This window comes from Necator americanus, chromosome I (genome assembly GCF_031761385.1).
Source record: "Necator americanus strain Aroian chromosome I, whole genome shotgun sequence".
In the NCBI taxonomy this organism is placed as follows: domain Eukaryota; kingdom Metazoa; phylum Nematoda; class Chromadorea; order Rhabditida; family Ancylostomatidae; genus Necator; species Necator americanus.
The window spans coordinates 9,700,770-9,718,606 of record NC_087371.1 but is presented as its reverse complement, the minus strand read 5'-3'; the positions used below and the strand labels follow the sequence as shown (position 1 = coordinate 9,718,606).

Below are 17,837 nucleotides of genomic sequence, written 5' to 3'. Positions count from 1 at the left end.
ACGCAGTGCTGTTTAATTTGAAAATCACGTAAAAAAACGAGTTCCCTAGTGGATACTTTGACTAAAACCTTTCTATTTTCTTCCAAAAAATCTTTTTTGAAGAAGATACATGTTTTTTTCAAAAGTACCTTTATAAAATTAAAAAAAAAGAAAAATGAATGGAAAATGAAACAAAAATACCTCACCGACTCATCGTACTCAACTGAAAACTCGTTCAGCCATAAATTTAATAAATTAAAATTAACTAAAATTCAATAAATTATACAAATTCGCATCTTTAAATCTGAAGCTACGAATTTAACCAAAGGTTCTTATGGGTGAATTCTTAGATTTTTTTCAAGGAAAAATCCTTGTAAGCGAGTGAATACGGGTTTATTAATATTTATTCTTTCTCAAGTCGTATGAGCAAAAATGTACATTTCATGGGGATTTTGGTTAACTAAGTGGCAGCAAGGAAGAAATACGATTGAAAAAAATTGCTGCTTAATAGAATCTGCCTTTATTCAGTGTTTTGAGAAAAACAGCAAAGATCTGGACGAGTTCACATGTAATTTTATGCATCAAAAGAAGTCTATACTAGTCCTGAAAAACAAAAAATCAAACGATGGCAAAAAATAAAAATGAAATAGTGATCCATTTTTATTCGGTTTTTTTAAGTCATTGAAAATCCTTGAACTTTATTTGATCAAGTCTAGTTGTTTGAGAGGTTAGGAGCGAAAATCTCTTTTGAACGATTATAAACTAATCATTCAACAGAAAAGAAAAAAATGTCGGATTCCTCAATCAAACAGGTATGGGGTATTTCTTAAAATTCGAAAAAAATTCATTAGGTATGTAGTTGGCTTAAAACAAACTGAATAAAGTAAAGCAAAGCGCAGCAGCACCGCACTGTCCTTTGGAATAAAGAGAGAGGATTATTTGGGAGAATTTCATTGTAGGAATTACTAGAAAAATTAGATCTATTCTTAATTAAATTAAATTACCAATAATTCTAATTATTTATTAGACATATAAAAAATATAAAGTAGGATTTCTACCCTCCCTCACGATTCAACCTCAATAATTTTAATTTGAATGAGAATGCAAGGAGAGCTTAACAAAAGGATCGAGTCCACGGAAAAGCAGAAAAGAATGGGAGCTTCTTCTTACGGACGGGCGGGCGGGCGGGCAGGGCGGTGCTGATGCGCTTTGCTCTGGCGCTGGCGAGGAGCACAGGCGATGGACGAGCGACGTGCGTGCGCAAGGTGTCAGTCCACTCCGTCGTGTCGTTCGTTCTTCTTTAGCGAAACGACCGATACGAGACGTGTTTGAAAGATAAATATTGAATGATAATGCTGTTATGACAGCAGCGTGCTAGGATGCGGCTTCTCCGGATTTGAAATCGTGGGACACCCAATTGAGGATCTATTGCAAAAGCGAAAGCCTCTCTAATGTATTCCTGTAGATTCAAGACATGGGCAATTACTGATTAGTTACGTTGTAATGGTTACGGTTGGAATCCATCGCATTTTCCAGAAAGGAGTGAAAAATACAAAGCAGAGTTTGAAATAATGGTTAAAAATGATAATAATAATAGCAATAATAATAATAGCAATAATAATAATAATAATAATAATAATAATAATAATAATAATAATAATAATAAGGAGTGTAGTAGTAGTAATAAAACATAATAATAATAATAATAATATAATCTAAAGTTTATTCCTAATGCAACACAGTCTTATCGAAGCTACAAGGTTATCGATTTCAATTGCGTTTCATTTAGTTTGGTCCCAAAGAGAATGCATTATTCAAAATGTTATTCAGACAGTTCAAAGAGAGATTTTTTCAAAGAATACCGATGATAATTTAAAAATCATAGGTATGGAAGTGTAATAGAAATTTAAAAAATTAAAATATTCAACAGTCCGTGCAAAAATGGCCGTTAGATCAAAGTGAGCGAAAGCGGTAGAACTTCTTCATTTTCTACTTTTTTTTTAAAGAGTAATTTTCCACTGATTCTCCAATCAGAACAAGGCAAGAAATGACAGTTCGTATCTAAAATCAAACAGAAATATTTTCCCTACTCTTCTTAATTTCTCTCTACGATTACCTTACGACAATTTCTACAGTACTCGAATTTGCTACAACAATATATGTTGTTTCAAATCAGTTTGTTCCAACATCAACAATGAGGATGTATAATGTATTCAAAATTATAGCTATATTACAGTATACTGTGCATTAGCATTCAGAAACTCAGAGGTAACTAAAGTCAAGTCGTCTATAAATAATTTTTGGAAAAAGAGTCTTTATAGCTGCAATAGTACGTCTTTTTTTGCAGAATTTCGAAAAAAAAATCCAGAAAAAAAATCTAGTTTGAGATCAATGGACGCGGTACCGGTGGTCACTTAACAACGAGTTTACACGCCCTTGAAAATCTAGTTTTTTGATCATCAAACAATATGTTATTCTCTGCGAAGTTGATTTTTTTTTTTGAAGAACATTCCTCTTTAGCTATCAGTCTCACAGAAATTATCAGCGTAAAAGGCAGGAAAAAAGGTTTTTTTTCAACGATAACGTGAAGTCAAATTTGCAGTCCGTGAGTGGATAAAAATAACAGTTTGTTGACTTACCTGTCTTTGTTTGTCTAACAACCCTGCACGCGATGAAGCGCTCGAAAAATGCACTCTACAGCGAGAAGATGCGAGGATTCATCAGAAATGCTTAATAGTTATTCAGTTAGTTGACTTGACTCACTTGGCTTAAAGGTATCACCCCACGAATCTGAAGTGGTATGGATTTGAGGTGGAGTATTCGTATACGGGATCGCAGATTAAGGAGAGCGGGGTTTTCCGGCCATTTCTTCCTAATTGCCGTAAAAAACGGCCCGGAAGATACGGCTTCGAGCGTTCCGGCGCGCTATTTTCCACAACGAGTTCGATTGGAGCGCGCCAGTCGTGTGCACACGCCGCATCTTCCCGGCCGTTTTTTACGCCAATTAGCAAGAAATGGACGGAATCACCCACCTCTTCTTAATCTACGATCCCGTATACGAATACTCCACCTGAAATCCGTACCACCTCAGATTCGTGGGGTGATGCCTTTAAGGGTAAATTGAGAACAATCATGCCCATAATTCGATAGAACACTTTTACTCCTATCTATTTGAGGGGAATCATACCCGACATTAATTAGATCTTCCCCAACAACTTCAGTTTCGTGATACGTTGTCTTCAAGCAAATACTGAATCTGGTTTAAGAGGAAAACAGACTTTTTAGGTGTTCCTCATAGTCTTAATATCTCTCAAGGTTATCTTTCCATATAACTTCCTAATATGTAGTAACCCGACCCGACAATTCCCCCTCTCAACACTCTTCATCCAATCGAAGCACCAAGTCCAGTTCTTTACAGGATTCCTCATTCTCTTAACATTGTTCAAATAAAATTTTGTCTAAGGTCAAATGAAGGGAATCTGAGAAACTGTTTAATCTCTATTAACATCCCCTTGAATTCTTAAGAGTCTTAAACGAAAAACAGCGACCAATCCAGGAATTGCTTCACGATAGACTTCACTTATAAATAAGCTAATGATAAAGTCTAGTACGCAAAAATTCAGGAACGTTCTTAGTGACTATGTAAATTTTCCCATAGGAAGTGCTCTACGCTACGGTTTTATACGGAACTATCTAGAAAACGTGCACTGATTGAGTACGAATCCAGATTGGCTTTTATATTTGACGATTCCTGTCGAAACCTCTCAACTTGACTAGTCAAGCAACTATAGTTTCACGCGTATATTTGCATCACTTTATCTCCCAAGAGAGGTACCAAAGCTGGTCAGCCGTGAGGTTGTTTGGCACATCCCGACGGATGGAAGACCAGCAAAGGACCAAAAGCGACTCCGTCCCTGTACCCTGAGTTATGGATGAATTCAGGAGACATAGTCCCTGCTTCTGCACTGGGAGGATTGATTCATGATATCCCTGTATCCCCGGATAAAAGCCTGCAATCAAGTGACTGGGACGTGGAGGTGATTTACGATCGTCTTCAACGAATAGGTTTCTTCTGTCCATCTTGTCATGCTGAGAAGAACCGACGTCCTTTATCAATTTGTTTTTGAATTAGAGGTGAGCAACCAGGACATAGGTTTCGAATTAAACACCAGAGACGGCATTGAGAAAGAATTTACTGACTATGGAGGAGCGCCTGGTACGGCAAGATGGACTGAAGTCATCTAAGGGGGCTATTGAAGGGTTATTAAGGCGATCCGTAGACGAACCCTGGTATCGGAAGTGGACATTGAAGATGTGATGTTTGAAGCTAAGGTGATCAAATGCGACATCATCGGACTGTTCGAGACGAGACAACGTCACCCACTGAACGGCGTACATTACACTGTAGAATGACTGTTCTTCGGAACACGCGAAATTAGAGAAGTTGATGGAGCCAGCATCCTCCTAAATAAGAACGTTATAATGAACATCAATTCTTTCGGACAACTGATGACCCAAATCGGATGTTTTCCAGATGAGAGAATCTGGGCCGTAGCTGTGACTGTCATCGTTGCCACCAATTTGGTCCCTAGCAGAACGTGGACAAGACGATGTTCATAAGGAACTACTGCACCTCTGACACCTCATTCACGCCGTACGGAACATAAAAAGGATAAAGTGCCTGGCGTTAATCAATCCGCTTGGGATGCGCCCCACGTTCACTTTAATTCAGAATCGTTTGAGGTTTACCAACGAGTAACTGACCTCCACAATGACTTACGATGTCCCAGGTCAGTGTTTTTATTGTCCCAGACGAGTCTGGTACCAATTTGTCGACCCCGGAGGGATGAGGTGAGCACTAGGCCGGATCCGAACCTCCGATCGATCGTGCAGACAGCGGAACCTCTAACTGTTACACTACCCAACGAAATAATAATATGATATAAAATCCGGAAAGAAATAATAGAAATTATTAGAAAAAAGGAAGAACTCTGATTAGTGATCATGTTCGGTTTTTTTTTCATCTTTCAACTTTACTCGACTCAGGATGCACACAAGCCGCCATAACGACGTCCCCTATATGAAGTAACGTTTCGATTTTGATATGTAGCTGCCAACAAAAGTCATTCAACGTCGAGTATAAACTGTCAGGGCCCATAATTTTTACATAATAATTACATTTTTATCGTATCAATCCTCACTCTACAACAACTATGGAACGCAAAAAGAATTCATTCAAAAAAGTCGAAATCCTGAAAAATCAACTCGTTTCTTGTCTCGAGACGCGGCTCCACGGGTATGAGTTCGCTACGATGACGTCATCAGTGGAATGACTTCGCTTATCAGTACGACCGACACACCAAATCTTCACATTACTTCCAGAGTTTCGCCAGTTTCTATTAGTTCTGCTCAAAATTCAATTTTTTTTTAACAGCTGCTAAAGGAAAGTGCTCTACGACGGACTATGCAATATTCTGGATATAATTCCCGAAAACCTGGCTTCTACAAATCCCCTCTGGAGAACTTCACTGCATATACAAGAATTCTACCATTAAAAATATAGTGATTAATTAAATAATATTAATCTAATTTAATTTCAATAATATAGAGTATGGTAATTAACAATATTGCTACTACAAAGTTCAACTTGACGCCTCCTCTTTCGGTAGAATCTTGAATAATTGAATCTTGAAAATTTTAATCTTAAAAAAAAAAAAACTTAGATTACGAAGTCAAGCCCCTTCAGCACAAAACAGTGAAAAGGGGTCATCAACGTAATTAAATAAGGAAGTCCATAGTTTGTTCTGTGATTCACAGAGGGCATGTCTCTCTCTCCATCGACACATTTTCGCATGCTTCACTACCGCTCATCAATTTTTTTTTTTAATTTTTTATCACATCAAAATTAGAGAATTGCACTTTTTCTCATTTGTCTGGAAGTTTGCTTACTTCTTCTATTTGCTTACCTGTATACTTTCACAAGTGAATGAAGGATGAGGGATATTCGGCTGTTGTCTGCGCCGTGCTCCACGATCATGACGACGATAGCAGGGAGGAGAAGGCACGACGCGCGGAATTACTCGAACATCTCCGTGAAGTCAGTTACTGCAAGTAGTAATGAAATTTGTTTATTAAAAATAATTTTTGGTTTTTTTTTTTTTGGATCAAATCCATTATAAAAACTTAAGGAGTAGTCTTATAACAAATGCTATATCCCTAACAAACCTTATCTGTTATAGTGCTGAAAAATTCTCCGTGGTAAAAATACACTCACACCTTCTATCTGAACAGTCACATCGCTACAGTACGCAAGCGACCACAAGACACAACATTTTTGTTTAAAAAAAACCATGAAACCCAATACTTCACCGGTAGCTCAAAAATTTGCGGCCCTCTTATTTACCATTAGGTTTATGTATAAGTAGTGATGTTTTTTTTTTTTAAATTTAAAGTCACGCACAGAAAAAAAAAAGTTTATCGGTATGTAACAGAGCCGTTTGAAAGAGCATTTCTTCGTATAAATGATACTGTTTTTGGTTATTTTCAATGTTGATTCAGTTTCTATTAGTTTTTAGATTAATATAATAATAATTAATTAATAATAATTTAATATAATATAATGTTTGAGGTGCACCCAATAACGTCATCAAAACACGACCATCTGCTCGCTCAATGTCTACAAAAGGTGACCAATCGTGATCCCGATCGTCCTATTGATTGATTGATTTCTTTAGCTAAGTTATCAAGTCGAATTAATCGCACATCTACCGTCTACCGAAACAATGATTGTGTACATATTCAAGTTAGTTTTTACCGCACATTTCTTGAAACCTGTATCCGAACAGAACGATTACCTCGTTCGAAAAAAAAAACTCAACAGTTCGGCTATTAGGGAGATCGCATGGAAATATAACATATTTAGTGAAGAGACGTGCAGACAATACGCTGCTAACACAGAAGAAACCTATACATTGTAAGTTGCTTTCCTTGCTTATTTGTGTTATTTCTCCGATTATTGATTATTCCCTTATCGATTGGTAGAGATGAGAAAATTCAAAGAATTCTGTTGTGAACTACACAGTCATTTTATAGGGTCATACGGGCACTTGATAAGAATTTAGTGTTGACGATTCCTTCAACCGATAAGTGCTGGTTAAAAATAGACCGTGAACTTGTCGATAGAACGAACTCGAACGATAATCGATTGATTGAAGACATCAAATAGATTTCAAAAGAGCGGAAATTCCCCACCATGACTACGTTTTTCACAAACTTTTTTGGTCTTACTGTGATCAATCAATCAATCAATCAATCAATCGCTTTAGTGACGTTGGACATCATACAAACTTCAAGATCAAATTCGCTATAGCACGATTCAATGGTGAAAGTCGCAAAACAATTGTTCGATCTGGATCGATCATAAAACGGTATCGATTTTTTTGGTTTTCCTCGAAATCGATAAATGGTCACCCTCTCTGATACCAGAATAATGCAACTAGATCGAAAAGAAGATGAATGTATACAAATCGCTCAGCTGCCGATCAATAGCACAGTGAAAAAATCGATATCGTTAAAAGGACGTGTGTATACGGTTGAAATGAAGTTGCTGGTGATTTCATTTTTTTCTTGATCCTCTTTGTAATTACCGTATTGATCTGTATTGATTATCTTCAGAAGCATATCGATTATGACCATATTCCACGTCTCAGCTGCGAGGATTTACTCGAATTCACACGTGCTCTTCACGAATACGATGCAGAAGCTACAGTAGGAGATGTGATGATTTTTCATTTCGAGGAAAAAAAAACCATAAAAAAGAGAAAATGACATTAATTCACCCGAAAAATATTAATTCCTCTACAATTTCATGTTTTTTGTACTGTTTTTGTTTTTTTTTTGTATTGTTGGAAGTATAGTCAAAATCATAGAAATTAATCTGATTTTTCCATCTTTGATGTGTTTCGAAGCTATTTTTTTGTGAGTGAATGTAAAGTTGAATAAAATCAATTCTCCTCTCCTTTTTCTAAAAAAATATAACGAAAAATAATAAAAATAATAGCATGGGAATGAACTCTATCAATTACAGGGCGGTGAATACTCTGGAGAACTATCGGATCGATCCTTTGCTCTACTGCATCGTGCCGCTCATTTCTCGAATATTCCTCCAGAAGTGTTAAAAATTGTGTGAGTGATAGATTTAGTATTATTCTGTAGGTCTCTTAGATCTAATTAGATCTAGTATTAAAAATTAGAATCTTAAAGAATTACAAATTAGGCTTGGATTTAGAAACTGTTGAAAACTAGAAATTTAAGCTTATGAAATATTTAAGAAAAACAAAAAGGTAATTAAAAGGATGGTAAAGAAAAACTAAGCTCTGAGTGATAACTCCGAAACATTGTATTGATCTTCTAACCTTGTATTGATCGTATTGATCTGACTTGACCGCTACACTGTGATCGCAATGGATTTAGGACGTTATCCGTATTTCTCGTCTGGGACAATTCGAGAACCACATTGGATGAGTCGGCGATCACACGAGTGGTGAAACAACTGAAAGAACAACAAAATGTTGTTAAAAGCGAGATTTTGGTGAGTCCACTGGCGAACAAACGAATCAATATATTGATTAACAACCGTGTTTCAGGAAATCGCCTTAGCTCATCTAGCTGAATGTGTGTGTGCAGAATTACGTGAAGTGCTCCAACAATTCATCGATCAATCGCTATTCCCACCGGATGGCTATCATATCCTGAAGGCGATGAATACGGCGCTCAAGTATGCGGCTCTAACCAATCGATCAATCAATAACTAGCCTAGTTACTACTGATTTTGATTTCTCAGGACAGTAGTGGACATATGTATGTTGTCGGTGTGGGACGCCTCCACCTCTAACGATCCATCGCCGGTTCTTACCGATGAACTCGTCCAAATGGTGAAACATTCTGTGGAAGAATGGATCGTGCAGGCGTTCAAACCACAAACCGAAAAGGTATAGTCGGGTCAATACGACATGAAACACGAGTGTAGTTGCGGTGCATTTGCGTACGCGCTCGAAATGGCGCGGTGAAGGCAGCAGCTGGAACCAAGTTGGGGCCGTCGCAAACTGCAGCGATGGGTGGTGCCAGCAAGAATTTCACCACGCTCCTAGCCACTACGCTCCACCGAAGCGCCTCGAAAGAAGCCGCGTACGCAATTGCGTACGCGTTTCATGTCGTTTTGACCCTACTATAGCGCGGAAATGTGTGCAATTGCGGACTTTCAATAACCAAAATGCAGGAGTACAGAAGTAGTAGCGTTGCAGACAAAACACGGATATTTACCTCATATTAGATCGTAAAACACCTAAAAAGAAACCTTCAAAAGGTAAATGTTGGACCGATGCCTCTGTCCGCGATTTTTTTTTTCAGGACGGTTGTCTTACCATCCAGGACATGTGGGAAATGTTACAACGTAATTTCCAAAGCTACAATCTTTTCTTTCATCAATTCAACATCAACTACGTTGAAATCACACTAAAAACCATAGACGAGAAGGTTAGAGAAGCAGAATCGTGTGCATCCTCTGCGTCTCTTACATATCGGTTACAGCTGGAATCATTCTGTAACGAATATTTGTCCGAGCGCCTCGCTCAGTTGGATTCACGCCAAGGAGATCAATTGGAGACTTTTACTAAGTACACCATGCGACTCTATGATACTTTACATTCGCTGGCTGAATTCGGCAGAAGAAATCGGTACTCTTTCTATTTACCACTTATTTACTTATTTGTTTATTTTACTCCACAGTTTTATTTGCATTTTGTATTTGTTCGTGTATTTGTATGTTTTATTTATCAGATTTCATTATCATTATTGTCACATTTACTTCCTGTTTTATTGTTTCTTTTTCGAATTTATTATTTTCGACTAAAACGACACTGCAACAACTGCGCATCGCTTGCGCGTCTATATAACTACGTCCTTGCGAAAGTTCATACCACATTTTAGCATCGAAAATCTACAAATATACGATTTTGAGAATTGGTTCTCACGTGCTACAGTATTCTGGACGTATTCGTGGCGGGATATCAGCCTCAAGATGGTAATCGATAGCTGCCCAGAGACTTTCGATTATTAATAGAATTCCCTATGGTCAGGTTGCTCGTACCATATCGCTAAACAATGACGGCGAGGCGACAAAGTATGAACACCGCAGACCGCTACCTGGAGGGCTATACTCATTTCTTTGCATTCAGAAGGGTTTGACTATTTGTTCGCTCACCTCTACTAATCGATAGATGGGACAATCAATAAATCAATGCTCATTGAAGGACTCTCCGATGACTACTCAATGCTAGCATTCCAACGACCTGAACATATGTTTATGGGATCAATATCGCTAGTTCACGTCGGTCCTATTTCTTCTGTTCAAGACTCGATAAATCAATAAACATTCACTGCAGATCTACTCGGAAAACATCTACGCCTATGCAAAGAAACTACACAGCGATGCGCTCTCAAGCGACTCGGACACTGTGAGTTCACTGGGTCAGTAGAATATTTCTGGTAGTCGATTTATCGATTGATTTTCAAGGATTCACGGATCGTACGTGCAGTGAACGGGATCGAACAGGCGTTGTTGTTCATTTCGGAACGCTGGCGACGTTTTATCGACTTTGATCGTATTGCTACCGTAATCTCGAAGGAGGACGCCGCATCACTTGAAAATACCTGCACTAGTGTGCTCGAGAGCACTAGAAAGGTGAGCCAAATAGTAATAATATTATGATTTCGGTGATTTCTGGACAAAAAAATGTTCGGATTTCCTGGCTCCTCAGATCCATAACGCTTGACCGAATGAAAAACTGGCTCAATTTTCAAGGAGATTATTTCGAAAAAGCCAGATAATCCTAAAGTTTTCCTCTTCCCATAATTACATTGTGATTAGCTCGAAAATGAGATAGAATTGTAGTTTGGGGGTAGTTTCGAGAACCGAGAAATTCTCTCCGGAGATTTGCATGTGGGTCGGTCATTGAAAATGCTGATCACGCAAATTATGAACATCCATACCAACAACGCCCTGGATTCCAGAAATGTGAACAAATCATGAACGCTCTGCTACGAATCTACAGCCGATCTAAACGTGATGACGTCATAAAAATATCGAAAAGCATTACGATTGACAGTTATGAACACAGTAAAACTCTTGTAAGTTGTAAATTCTCACCGTACAGTAATACAGTATACCAACAAATGTTCACAAAAGGGCGTTCTCGTTTAGGCAGCTTATATGCGTGAAATTTCCACAGTCGAACGGATTCATGCTGTTTTGGATAGTGTGGATCGATTGGCATGTGATGTTCGAGGAGAACTTTTGCATAGGTGCCGCCTCACTGTTTACCGTACCATTTTACAGTAGCCAGCATTAATGTTGAATTGACGGAGAAGCAGATTACGCATTTTGTTCGCCAAACATATACTTCCTCCGCTTCCTGCCGCGCCGCACTAAAACGCGTGCGCGGTCGCTCGAGTAAACATAAGTATCGGCGTCTATATAGCAGAGTAGTAATGCAGTAATATCAAGCAAAGAACTTCGCAAATTTGTGGCTCATATTTCCTTTTCAGATGCTCAGAAATTGCCCTGAAAATTCTTCACAAAATGCTTGAGACTGAGATTTTACGACATTTGAAAAAGCACCATAATCCTGACTATTACTCCGATATCTATGTGAGTTTTGTGAATTGAACTTAGAAGAATACACCTACTTTTTCCCGAATCGATATCGAATAGGTTACCTTGAAAGCGATCCATGCAATACTCGAAATCCCACCAGAGTCGTCGGATGTGACGTCATTGCTGTATTTGCACAGTTTCACCACAGATGAACTGATTCTCTCCTACTATGGCCGGGTGGCAGAAGATGTACATACTCACCTTAACGAACAGTGAGTTAAAGGCATCATCCCACGAATCTGGGGTGGTACGGGTTTCAGCCGGGTAGTTCCTATAGGGGGCCGATTGGGTTTTTGACGAATCGGAGGCGGAGGCGGGGCTCAAGGGTTAGGCATTGCAGCAGAAGCAATCGTAAGTAACAAAATAAAATAGAGGATAAATAATGTCGTCCCGGGGTCGTCCGTTTACCCGATACAGGGAGAGATGAACGGAATCGCCCTCTTCCCCACAATCTACGACCCTCTGTAGGCATTACCCGTCTGAAACCCGCGTCACCCCAGATTCTTGGGGTGATGCCTTCAAGCACAAGTGTTTTATTTCCGTCTCACTTTTAAGTCATGGGATAATTTTTTTTTGCAAATGAGTGAACCTAGGCGAACTTGTTCCGTACAGAATCTACATGTGTTTCATGAAGGATCTATGATTCTATCAAATGACATGCAAATTCTTTTCATTACCACTGCTTTTCAATTATGGGTTTTTTTGATAATAAGGATCTAATCCGATGCATACCCAACCACCAACCTTCGCTTTGCCACCAAAATTCATCTAAGATTTCAAAGAATCGAAAATAATGACAGGAACTTTTCTAAGCATCATAGTTGCTACTCATTTAATCATTTAATAAGAAAAGAGATTTTTTGTCGAGATGACACAACTTACAGATTTAAATGGAAAAAGAACGTTCTTGGGTTCATCCTTCACATTTCAGCGCTCCACAAATCAATATTCAAGTTGGCTACCTGCCAACGTCAGGAGAGAATGCACTCATTCTACTAAAAAGTGAGCTGGAATGTCTTTTCTTCAATCATGAAAGTTTTAGAACAAAGAACAAGAAGTGGAAATGTTCGATCTTTTCCGGAATAGTTCCTAAAACTTCAATGGAGCAGAGAGTGTCTTTAGTTCAAAGATTAAAAAAAAAGAAAATCTGAGCACGGATGATAGCGAGATTCCTTGAAATTTAGCTTTCAATACGAAGCAAATAAAAAGAAAATAGAAAGGTACATAAAATTAAACTAAAAAAAACCTGAGCATAGATGATGGAGACAGTTCTTGGATTCTTCAAAAGTAGCAGCAAACTTCACTACGTACGGAGAGGAAGGAGAGAAAGGAGTTTCAGAATGTTAAAACTGAAATTTTTATTCTTAATAAACTAAATGAATAAAACAAAAATAAGGAGTTGGCGGAACCAGACGTTAATCATAACGATGAGTCAAAATAAGCGATTTTCGCTTGGTGATTAAGAATAATCCTAGTCTGAAGGCCGCCAATCGATCTAATAATCCATCTTTTTTTCATCTCTTCGACTTCATATAAATGTGTTGCAGTTGTTGGTTTGGAGAACGCGCCGGAACTGAACATGCTCTATGATCGTGTTGATCCGTTCGTACGTATCGAATTGCTTCCTCCCAGCTTATATCCAGCACATTGTTTCCCGCTTTACAAGTCAAGGACACTCGCACAATCCGAGAAATCAACGTGGAATCAGGATTTTCAGTTGTAAGCCTATGTTTTCATTCATTTCCTCGTAGTATACTACATACACATTTTATGGAAAATAAACTGCACCTAATTATAAACGAGGGGCGAGTGTAATTCGTAAGTGGCTGTGCTGCGACTGCACGGTCGCTCGACGATTCGCCTTGAGGGCATCACACACGAATCTGGGGTGGTGCGGATTTCAGGTGGGTTATCCGTATACGAGGTCGTAGATTATGGGGAAGAAGATGATTCTGTCCATTTCTTCCTAATTGCCGTAAAAAACGGCCCGGAAGATCGGCGCATGCACAAGACTGGCGCGCTCCAATCGAACTCGTAAAAATGGCGCCCCGGAACGCTCGAAGCCGCATCTTCCGGGCCATTTTTTACGGCAGTTAGGAAGAAGTGGAGGGAATCATCCTTCTCCCTATAATCTACGACCCCATATAGTCATAGTTCACCTGAAACCTGCACCACCCCAGATTCGAGGAGTGATGCCTTTAAAGCCAACCAAGCCCTTCATCGCTCCGGGTTCGATAAATTTGCAAAAGATTGTCTGGTACCAACTTATCGATCTCGGAGCGATGAAGATCCAAAACCTCAACGATTACAAACTCCAGTAGGACGCGTTGGCGCATCCCAATCGGATTGAGACGCCACAGACCTTACTTCTTCTAACTATAAATTCTCCCATGGTAGATGACAAAATATCGATTGCTTTACATTCTCCAGAAGGGCACACTGAGGTATAGTTGAGTCAAAACGATATGAAGCACGGACAGTTGCGTAAGCGGCTGCGCTCGAAGCGGCGCGGTTGGGCGTAACGGTTGGGATCGTGTAAGGATCCTCGCTACCGCAGCCACTTCTGCAGTTCGCCATGGTCCCACCTCGATTCCAACCACTGTCTCCACCGCAGCTGCTTACGCAACTGTCCACGCTTCATGTCGTTTTCACCCGACTATATATAGGAGGCTCTGTAATTCCACACTTTCCATTGTTTCGCTCTCATACGAAATGCACTCTTTAGCACGTGGTCTCACCTTCACTCTTTCATTCGTTCATTCATTCATTCATTCAATCAATCAAATCAAAGCAAGAATTCATCAGAACTTGTAGAGAATTCCGTGCAGCTACCTCTATACTGCTTGTGCACTATGCAAAGGAATAAATAGACACTTTGTGTCCTCCAAATAAGTAAAGCACTCAAATTTAGCCTTGTCCCTCAGCAACTTTTCTACACCTACGGATCCTGTCTATGCATCTCAGTACTGGATCATGACCGGTTCGTCCTCGAATTAGTGCTTTAATGGCTAACAATTAACCAACCGAATGAGTACTTTTAGGATTTGTGACCAGCTGATCGGTCGAACGTTCCTTGCCACTAATCAGTTGCCTCGTTTGCAATGTCTGTCGACTAGCAAACTTCCGCCACCGATGCGCCTTCCTTTGGTGCAGCATGGTGAAGGGCATCAGCAATCATACTACAAGGTAACAACAGCGGTGAGACTCTTGTGGGTATCAGATGAGACGCGGCCGAAGTTGGTAACACACTTTAATTTGGACTAGAATTTAGATTAATGTCTCAGCTCCCACATCTTTAAAACACTATAGTCCGGTCCAAAAGAGATGAACCTTGCGCAGTTGGATAAGTGGCAACGCTCGAGATGGCGCAGTCAAACTTAGCAGTTATGAATGAGATGGGACTTTACTGATCTCTGCAGTAGGTGAGGTTCCAACCGCTAGGTCCACTACACTATGTCGAGCGCAGCTGCTTATGCAACTGCAAAAAGTTTAAGGTTAATCAGATTACACCAGGCACGACCTAGAGATCATTTGCGCGGAGTCAGAGTTTTTTTTTTTTTTGAGGATACCTTTCTTGAATCTTGGCAAAATGACTGCAACTTGTCGGTTATTTATTTATTCATTTATTGGAAAACGCGTACAGGTGTGCCATAAAACAAAAACAAGATGGAACAGAGTTCACTGGAGTTTTGCCTAAGTTTTACACAGCAAGGCTGGGTGGGTTGACAGGTAATTCTCCTGCTACAGATGTGAACCAAGAGTCAAAATTATTAATTTGTAATAACTTTGTGTTACGGCTAAGGTTATGGGGCCAACGCCTTCGTCTGAGCCTGGTAAGTCGAAACAAAGAAAATCAATTTCTGCCTATTTTTCATAACAGACGGCTTGAGTAGAGCGATACGAGCTAGTTTGGTGAGGTGCGTTCTCGAGGAATATATGATAATTGTGAAGGTACCTTCCACAAATCTCAGGGAGCACTTAATTGGAAATAGAGTGCACGCCTCCCTTCTGCTTAAAGGCATCACCCCACGAATCTGAGGTGGTACGGATTTCAGGTGGAGTATTCGTAAACCGTAGATTATGGAGAGGTGGGTGGTTCCATTCATTTCTTCCTAATTGCCGTAAAAAACGGTCCGGAAGATGCGGCATGTGTACACGACTGGCGCGCTCCAATCGAACTCCTTGTAGAAAGTAGCGCGCCGAAAAGTTCGAAACCGTATCTGCCGGCCCGTTTTTTACGGCAATCAGGAAGAAATGGACGGAATCATCCTTCTCTCATTAATCTACGATCCCGTATAGAATACTCCAGTTGAAATCCGTACCACCTCAGATCCGTGGGGTGATGCTTTTAATCCCAGACTGTACAGTATGCCCTGTTGGCAAGGATGACGACAGCATGATCTCTGGTGAGGTCTATCTAATTTCTTGCAAAATATGTGGGGGGGGGGGGGGGAGAGGGACAATAAGTTGGTGAAACAGGGCGACCTCTTTGTGTTCGTATTAAAGAACATCTAAATGGGATGAAACATTCAAACGCAGCAACCCCTCTCCGAACTCATCACAGAAAATGTCATGAAAATGCTCTTTTCTGCATAGCTGAGACGATCCTATCGTACGAACTCGAAGTTGTGGCTCGTAGAACTTCGGGAGCCTTTTGGATAAACAATAAAGGTCCAAAAATGAATAGAAAGGAGGAATGCGTAGCCGTCACCAACTCAATAGCTGGGTCTGTGTCAAGACCTTTGCGGGTGTTGATCTACATATGGGAGTCATATGCGGGTCGCATCCTAATTAGTATTGACAGGACGATTCTGTCACGCGAAGGTTCGCTAGCAGTACGACAACGGCTGTATTGAAACGATTTGGGCTCTTTTGGTTCTTGGTTTTGGGTGTAGTTTCTTACAGGATGATGACTTGTTTTGATGAGGCATTTGCAAGCATATGTTACGAATGTGTCTGACTTTCCAAAGTCTGACGAAAGCTATGACGCCGAAATGTTAGCCGTAATAAAAAGTGTTAAGAATCTTGATTCTTGCCTCACATTTATTACCGACGAGTTTCTTTTTCATTATTGTCTTTTTTGTTTAAGTGACCACAGCATTTGCATTAGCGCATTCACTTTTTCTCCCTTCTGCACACTTCCTGCCCACATCGCTGCCCCCGTTGAGCGAGCAAAACGGTCTTCCAGGAGCATTTAAATGCAGTATACTATGAATCTGAGGTTTCAGGATTTCAGGTGAAATATATGTATACGGGATCGTAGATTATGGAGATGGGGGTAGTTCCGCTCATCTCACTCTGTATCACTGTAAACAGCTGCCTCCAGAATGCTGGTTTGTACGACGCCGTCTATTGCAACGCTCCACCCCTTGCGCCGCCTACGCCCTGCGATTCGTCGAAAATCAATTCGGACTGCCCCGATAGGCAGCAAGGGACGCTACGCGTGCAAGGGTGGAGCGTTGCAGTAGATGGCGTCGTACAAAACAGCATTCAGGGGTCGGCTGCTTGCAGTGATTCAGGAAGAGATGAGCGGAACCACCCCGGTCTCCATAATCTACGACCCCGTATATGAATACTCCACCTGAAATCCGTACCACCTCAGATTCGTGGGGTGATGCCTTTAAGTGGGAGGGGGGCACAACTTTGCGTATACGTTAGATCTATGAATTTCAAACGAAGTCGTGATACCTAACTCGGTCATTGCTCAACATATATCTACAAGATGTATTCCATCACACCAAAATTGACCGTAAACCGAACATGTGCATATTCGGATCAAAATGTCAAAATGAGGCATGGTGCAGTTACGCAAGCGGTTGCGCTCTAAGTGGAGCAGTTTAGAGCGGTTAAAATCGAGTTGGGACCATCGCGAAGTAAAGCAACGATTCGTCTCGATTGGTCTCTCGGTAAACGTTCGAGTTAACCTTATGCAATGATCCTAGCCGTTGCAGATGCTGAAGGAGCGCAGCACGTACGACAAAACCGCCAAAGCATTCATCAGACGTGAAAAAGCCGCTAAGGAAATGTATTTGAAGTGTTTGTCACGGCGGTTCTCTATAAGACTTAAAAATCTCAGTAAGTACAGCATTCGAGAAACGCGAGAATAATATTGTACTTGGATGTGTATGTGTATGCTGTATCAGCA

The 17,837-nt window shown here is 40.2% G+C and overlaps 1 protein-coding gene across 2 annotated transcripts; it reads left to right on the top strand.

Annotated features, from left to right (window-relative positions):
• Window positions 1-5,965: 5,965 nt before the first annotated feature.
• On the top strand, window positions 5,966-17,799 carry RB195_005006 (uncharacterized protein; the record flags this gene model as incomplete). 2 transcript variants are annotated; one of them, XM_064177272.1, is made up of 27 exons in its annotated part: window positions 5,966-6,076; window positions 6,608-6,664; window positions 6,714-6,781; window positions 6,902-6,952; window positions 7,305-7,406; window positions 7,465-7,588; window positions 7,654-7,746; window positions 8,066-8,163; window positions 8,452-8,569; window positions 8,625-8,755; window positions 8,822-8,969; window positions 9,388-9,513; window positions 9,568-9,713; window positions 9,967-10,060; window positions 10,116-10,218; window positions 10,290-10,366; window positions 10,422-10,493; window positions 10,553-10,720; window positions 11,050-11,166; window positions 11,240-11,340; window positions 11,584-11,686; window positions 11,750-11,904; window positions 12,624-12,694; window positions 13,240-13,411; window positions 14,604-14,672; window positions 14,734-14,878; window positions 17,644-17,799. In XM_064177272.1, 27 exons carry the CDS (start codon window positions 5,966-5,968, stop codon window positions 17,797-17,799), a joined length of 2,976 nt encoding a protein of 991 aa, XP_064034396.1. The 2 variants fall into 2 exon arrangements, with proteins under 2 accessions (XP_064034396.1, XP_064034397.1); XM_064177271.1 differs by having other exon boundaries at window positions 7,654-7,755.
• Window positions 17,800-17,837: the final 38 nt, after the last annotated feature.